At 32.3% G+C, this 7,985-nt stretch overlaps 1 protein-coding gene across 1 annotated transcript in view; it reads left to right on the forward strand.

The window, feature by feature from the left end:
• LOC135136292 (abhydrolase domain-containing protein 2) overlaps positions 1-7,598 on the forward strand; it is a 38,944-nt gene extending 31,346 nt beyond the window's left edge. Inside the window, exons 6-7 of the mRNA XM_064065503.1 lie at positions 6,422-6,771; positions 6,857-7,598. Of these exons, the coding sequence (XP_063921573.1) occupies positions 6,422-6,771; positions 6,857-7,035 (529 nt within the window). The 3' untranslated portion in view covers positions 7,036-7,598. The remainder of the gene's footprint in view (positions 1-6,421; positions 6,772-6,856) is intronic.
• The last annotated feature ends 387 nt before the right edge of the window (positions 7,599-7,985 follow it).

Here is a 7,985-nt window from a genome sequence, read left to right on the forward strand (position 1 = left end):
CACCCAATTTTTTGTTGAATGTACCACACCGGTACACATTTCTTATAATCACTCCAGTAGCAACTGAAATTGAACTGCTAGTTGATAAAACATATTTTATTCAACAAAAATAAAAATAATTTTAGGCGTATTACACTCCACTCTTCAAGAATTTGAATAAATAAGACAAAATAAAATTGGATAAAATTTCAAGTAATCGCAGTAAATTGTTGTCGAAATATCTGCGTTCCATACTTTAACTGTACTCTTCTAAAATATGAAAAAGTGGATCTCCCGTCTCTGTCTGTTATCGATAAAATTAGACATAAAATTTCCGAAACTACTGGGTTATCGTGAACATGGTAAATAGCTGTTTTTCTCTTAGAAAAACTTTAGAACGTCTTAACAAAATTTACTTAATTAAATCTCACTTGAAATGGGTAAAATGGCATACATGTTTTTTTCATAGGGTCCTGGTTCTTACAATTATGAACAAGGTGTCTTAAAAATTAATTAACTAATTAATTTTGTTGATTGATCAAAGGTCTTGTCCCATTTTCCTGAAACTCTGAAAACACAGTACCTTTGTTTAATTATAATTGTTTTTTTTCAGCGAGGGAAGTTCAATAAAAAAATGTATTTTTTTAACTAAAATAAAAATATGTATGAAAGTATATTCATGCGACCTAGTGAGTCAACAAGGTCTTAAAGGAATTCGTTACGTACTTTATAATTAAAAAATTAAATTAAATTTTTTGTGCGATAACCCATATGAGTTAGATTAAAAGTAAAAGTAGACAAGTAAACCGCAACTCAAAGATTATGTTTTTCTACACACGTCAAGTAAGATTTCCTGAACAAAAATTTGAGGTGACGTCACCAATTTTTGGACTGAATGCGTAAATAAAATTTTTTTCAATGTTCTGTAATCTTTAAATCGGTGTTAGTCTTTTTAAAAAAATTGGTCCAAAGTCGTTTCAACAGAACATCCCTCGCTCCTGAAGTAGAATGAAACAAAAAATAAATACCCAATCAGATTTAGGAATTTAACGCGTTACTAAGGAAATTTGCAATTTAACAAGTTTTTACAAGATTAATAGAGGCAAAATCAGTCTTATCTTAGCAAGTACTAGCCCCGCCCACCCACCCCCTATTTTCTCAGAGGACTATGTCATTTGCCACAATCGGTCTTACCTAGCCAGTACTAGTCCCGCCCGCCCGCCCCCTACTTTCTCAGAAGGTATGTTATTTGCCAAAATAACGCTTAACTTGGCAAGTCCTAGCCCCGCCCACCCGCCTCCTATTTTCTCAGAGGATATGTTATTTGCCAAAATAACTCTTATCTTAGCAAGCCCTAGCCCCGCCCACTCGCCCTCTATTTTCTTAAAAGGTATGTCATTTGCCAAAATGCTAGTATTTGCTAAGATAAGACTGATTGTGGCAAATGACATTATATATGAATATGAATGCAATGTTAAATCACAAGTAAAAACTCATCATATTTTGCACATTTTGGGTAAAATTTATTCGGCAAAATTTTGAAGTGACGGTCATCAATTTCTTGGGGGAAATAAACAGATATATTTGGTTACGTGCTTACAATAACTTTAAAACATCTGCAAATTTTCAAAGTATTCATTTTTGTAATTCTTGACTTATTCAATAAAATAAATTGATTTTTTAATTTTTTGAATCATCCTGTATAGGCAGATCTACAAAATATTAATGCATTGATAAATTACAAGTAAAATTGATCGTATTTTGCACATTTTAGATAGGATTTATTCGGCAAGTACTAGCCCCGTCCATCCGCCCATTATTTCTCAGAGGATATGTCATTTGCCAAAATAAGTCTTATCTTAACAAGTCGTAGCCCCGCCCACCCGCCCCATATTTTCTCAGAGGATATGTTATTTGCCAAAATAAATCTTATCTCAGCAAGTACTATTCCCATTCACCCTCCCTATATTTTCTTCCGTCATTTGCCAAAATGCTAGTACATATTTGCTAAAATAAGACTGATTTTGGCAAATGGCTTAATCCTCTGAGAAAATAGGGGGTGGGTGGGCGGGGCTGGTACTTGCTAAGATAAAACTGATTTTGGTAAATGCTATACTTTCCAAGAAAATAGAGGGCGGGTGGGTGGGCTAGTCTTTGCTAAGATAAGACTAATTTTGGCAAATGACATATCCTCTGAGAAAATAGCGGGCAAATCTAAAAAATATGAATGCAATGATCATATTTTGCACATTTTAGGTAGAATTTATTGCACAAAATTTTGAGAAGACGTCATCAATTACTTAGGGGGAATAATCAGATATATTTGGTTACATGCTTACAATAACTTTAAAACGTCTGCTAGATTTCAAAGTATTCATCTCTGCAATTCTTGGTTTATTCAATAAAATAAATTGATTGATACATTTTTTTTGAGTCACCCTGAATTAGCAAATCTAAAAAATATGAAAGCATTGATAATTTACAAACTGATCATATTTTGCACATTTTAGATAGGAATTATTTGGCAAAATTTTTAGATGACGTCAAAAATTTTTTGGCGTTGATAAACATTTTGATTAAATGTTACTATGGTTACAATAACGTCTGCAAGATTTCAAAGTATTCAGTTTTGCAATTCTTGATTTAATCATTATAATATATTGACTCGGTCATTAATTTTTTTGAGACACCCCGTATATGCAAATCTAAAAAATTGGTCGAAGGTTGTTTCATCAGAACTTCCCTCGCTCCTGAAGTAGAATGAAACATAAATAATAAACACCCAATCAGATTTAGGAATTTAACTCGTTACTAAGGAAATTTGCAATTTAACAAGTTTTTAGAAGATTGGTAGAGGCAAAATCAGTATTATCTTAGCAAATACTAGCCCCGCCCACCCGCCCCCTATTTTCTCCGAGGGTATGTTATTTGCCAAAATAACTCTCATCTTAGCAAGTCCTAGGCCCGCCCACCCACCCTCTATTTTCTTAAAAAGTATGTTATTTGCCAAAATGTTAGTATTTGCTAAGATAAAACTGATTTTGGCAAATGACGTAATTCTCTGAGAAAACAACGGCTGGGTGGGCGGGGCTAGTACTTGCTAAGATAATACTACTTTTGGCAAATGCCATACTTTCTAAGAAAATAGAGGGCGGGACTAATTTTGGCAAATGACATATCCTCTGAGAAAATAGGGGGGAAATCTAAAAAATATGAATGCAATGATAAATCACAATTAAAAAGTCATCATTATTTGCACATTTTGGGTAGAAATTTAAAAAAATATTGAGATGACGTCATCAATTTCTTGGGGGGAGTAAACAGATTTATTTGGTTACATGCCTACAATAACTTTAAAACATCTGCAAGATTTCAAAGTATTCATTTTTGCAATTCTTGATTTATTCAATAAAATAAACTGATTGATTCATTAATTTTTTTGTCACTGTGTATAAGCAAATCTAAAAAATATTTACGCATTGATAAATTACAATATAGAATGATCATATTTTGCACATTTTAGATAGGATTTATTCGGACGTATTTATACATCTTAGCAAGTACTAGCCCCGCCCACCCGCCCCCTATTTTCTCAGAGGGTATGTTATTTGCCAAAATAACTCTTATAAATAAATAAATAAAAGATTTATTGTACTCAACGGGCCGAACCCCACAACTGCATACAAAAATACAAAATCTGAACACTATTCTATAATAATAAAACTAAATAAATTAATATATTATTAATTCTAAACTAAACTTAATTATCAAAACAAATATCAAAATATCAAAAGTTACATTTTTTTATACTTCCCAAGCTACATATGAAGACATCCATAGATGACTGAAATTTATTTACTTATCTTAACAAGGCCAAGCCCCCCCGCCTGCCCCCTATTTTCTCAGAGGATATCTCATTGCCAAAATAAATCTTAACTTAACAAGTACTAGTCCCGTTCACCCCCTCTATTTTCGTAAAAGGTATGTCAAAATAGGGGGTGGGTGGGCGGGACTAGTAAATACTTGCTAAGATAAAACTGATTTTGGCAAATGGCATAACTTATAAGAAAATAGAGGGCGGGTGGGCGGGGCTAGTCCTTGCTAAGATAAGACTAATTTTTGCAAATGACATATCCTCTGAGAAAATAGGGGGGAAATCAAAAAAATATGAATGCAATGATACATGACAAGTAAAAACTCATCATATTTTGCACATTTTACATGGTATTTATTCGGCAAAATTTTGAAATGACGTCATCAATTTTTTGGGGGTGATAAACATTTTGATTACATGTTACTATGCTTACAGTAACTTCAAAATGTCTGTAAGATTTTAAAGTATTCAGTTTTGCAATTCTTGATTTAATCAATACAGCGTGTTATTGAAAAGTACGTACAGAATAAAATCAGTAATTGGTCTCGAAGTATGGGTGCTAAACGTAAAAAAAGTTCAGGTAAAGGTGTTCTCCTTTTAGAGATAAAAATTATTAAAATTTATATCCAAATTCGCCTCTGATAAAAAATCATCTTTCGTTTCTATAGCAACATTTATTCTTGACAAAAGTTTTATTGTTATAGTTGCTAGGATTTACTAAAATAATTTAATTTTACCTATTTATCCTTCAGTAGCGTCTAAAAAGGTTGGATAAGGGTTAATTTACCCCTTATAATTCTGATAACACAAAATAAGTTTTTCAGACTTCTTAGACTTCGCGAATAACTGTCAATTTTGTTGTACATACCTTTCAATAACACCCTGTATAATATACTGACTCAGTCATTAATTTTTTTGAGATACTCCGTATAAGCAAATCTAAAAAATATTAATGCAGTAATAAATCACAAGTATAAACTCATCATGTTTTGGACATTTTAGATACTATTTATTCGGCAAAATTTTGAGCTGACGGCATCAATTTTTTGGAGGGGATAAGTAAATATATTTTGATCAAAGATTTATTATGCTTTCAAAGCATTCGGTTTTGCATATTCAAAATTAAATTGAAAATGTTTTATATTTTTGATTTTATTTCCAAAAATCTGAAGGTTTCGGCGTTTCGGGTAAAAGCTCAAGATGGATTTAGAACCTACATTTGTAGGACTACGTTATTTTATAGAATTTAAAACCCATTTACTATGTACGATTTTGAAGTGACATCATCACATGAGTAGACAAATTTTGGTGAGCGTTTTACCATCTATATGATATTCTTAATATAAATACAAAATTTGACAACAATCGACTCAGTACTTTTCGGAGATTATCTGTTTAATAAAAATCCGGGACGGCAGATAGACGGACGGAAACGGGAGACCTATTCCTGTGTACTGTAGGGGTCATGAAAGGTCGAGAAAACGCTTACGTTCGGGAAGTAAAAAATGTTTAAAAGGTCAGAACAGTATGTTATACTATATGTTTAAAGTGAAAGTTTATTAATAAAATTTAGTAATGATGTCACACTAACAATTAGGTGAGTCACACTTTTGACTTTAAAATGTGGACACATTAAACCACAAGTAAAGGAGTATGTCACAATATAAATTTAAAGTGAAATTATATATTATGTCTCATTAACAGAAAGTGAGATTTATTAGCAAAATTTTGAAATGACTTCTTAAAATTTTTGGTGATTAGCCTTTACCATGTAGACGATGTAATTTAAAATATACTTAAAAGTTCACAATAATCACTCCAGTAGTTTCTGTTAATCAAATCTTCAATAGAGAGATAAACGGAAACGGGAGACCCATATTTTCGCATTTTACAAGCTGTAAAACGTCAAGAATCGTGACATTGGACATTCAACAAAATGACCTCATTTTAATATTCCCCTAGTTTACGCTCGGGAAGTAATAAAGAATGTTAACGACGCACGGTAATAACACACCTCGCATCATCAATTTTGCGGAGCGGCTGAATATTTTAGCAAATCGTAATTTTGTGTAACATCCATATTTACATTTTTGGTAATGACATTAATATCATTAATGTAAGGACAAATTCCGGATACGACATTGTTATTTTTTAATTTCGCATTGTGATTAATTGAAGACAAGCCCTGAAGAAGGACGTAGGCAATCGTCCGAAACGTCGCTTAAATCCCGTTACCATAACATAAACGATATTTTAACTATTTTTTGTAATGGGATAATTTGGAGGATTATCTTTTTAATTTAAACAACGGTTATTTTTACTGTTCAACATATTACACTTTTCCTAACAGCCCGTAATAAAAGTATTCGTGAAAAACACCGCATTTAATTATGTACAAACACAATTACGTTAAGTATAGTTATCACAAGCACGTAATAATAGTATCCCATGAAAATAAGTTTATAATACACGTCCATAAAAGTAACAACTGGTGCTTCAGCTAACATAAACGATACTCATAAATACCGTCAATACCACCCGACCTAATTCTATTAATGTTAATTCCAGGGGCACAAAATGGCTGTTGAACTGGCAAAATTTCCGAAGGTTCTACCTGTACATAATGACAGAAAACATGAAAAATATCATTCTGAAACATCGCAACGTTCTTCTGTCTGAAGAAGTGAAAAATCGATTCAAACTCAACGAACACGAAATAGTTTCAGCTGCCACTCTTCCAGAGTTAGATGAGGCCTATACAAGAAAAGTTCATGAGTTCAATTCACTAACCGAATTATATTCATGGAGTTCTAGCATTAATTACATTCAGAATATCAACAAACCAATGATTTTCATTAATGCCAAGGATGATCCTATAGTTCCCGAGCCGTTATTAGAACCTATTAAATCAATAACGAGTAAGTAGCACGCTTAAACGCCACTACGCGTTAGTATTAGATCACTGGCCAAGTGAACACTAACCAATTACCTTTTAACTTTCAGTGGAACGAAAAAACATGCTGTATTTGGAGCTGGCACACGGCGGCCATTTAGGCTTTTACGAAGGCGGTCTAATCTATCCAAACCCCGTGACTTGGTTAGACCGCACGCTGGTTGCCCTGGTTGGCAGTCTAGCGCTAAACTACGACAACTCCATGATGAAGACAGCTCAAGTTATTTAAGCACCGACCAATTTTTTGTGATTTTACAGGAAATTCCCACCAAAATATTGCATTTATTGTACGTGTGCGCGTGATGATCACTTGCGGACGAGTTTATACACGACGATTATTTATTTTGTATTTATTTTTGTGTATGACTTTAGGGCCACTTGAATATAGTTTTTTTATGCAGAAGCTTGATTGTGTTTAGTTGATTCACACTAGTATTATTAGTTGTATGTGAATTTTTTGACAGCTGTTGTAAAGTCTGGTTGTTGGAAGTGGTTGAAGATCGCACTGTTTTTTGTGATGCGATAGTGCTGTCTGTCTTCGGTCGTAAGAACCAGACTTTAATGGTGCTCAATGTAGCCGCGCCATTGTCACCTGTACTTAATGTGATATCTAGTTCTAGTTGTACTGTAACTTAATTGTAAAAAAAATTATGGAAGATTATTTTTGTAACTTTGTACATTGATTAACTGGGATAATTGTTATGTTGTAATTTATTCGATTTCAAGTTTTTGTTTTCTATGTAAAGTTTTGAATATGTTTTATAATGTTAATCAAATATAAAGTTAAAAATTTGTATTTTTTTCATGTATAAGTAATCTCTACTGCAGTATAAAAGAAAAAATAGAGTAATAATATTGAAATGTGAGTAACGTATTGTACACAATCGCTTGTTTCAAATTTTAATCAAATAATTTTGAAATTCAAAAACTATTGTGAGGTAATGAAATATAGTAATTACGTCTTGTTAATTAGCACAATCAACTTACTTAAAAAAGATTTATACTGAATAATACATTTATATTGCTAAATTTTCCAGCTCTAATCAAAATGAATTTGGAGGTTGTTTGTAAACAAATAATTTACACATCTAGAAATCCACACTTACTACGTCATTTGTACACATTAGTCTTACACTAAAATATGATAACAGTTTGTAATTCTGTTAGTAAAATCAATAA

Source organism: Zophobas morio, unplaced genomic scaffold (genome assembly GCF_036711695.1).
Source record: "Zophobas morio isolate AGI-343-1 ecotype UQ-CSIRO unplaced genomic scaffold, CSIRO_AGI_Zmor_V1 ptg000026l, whole genome shotgun sequence".
NCBI classification, from domain to species: Eukaryota; Metazoa; Arthropoda; class Insecta; order Coleoptera; family Tenebrionidae; genus Zophobas; species Zophobas morio.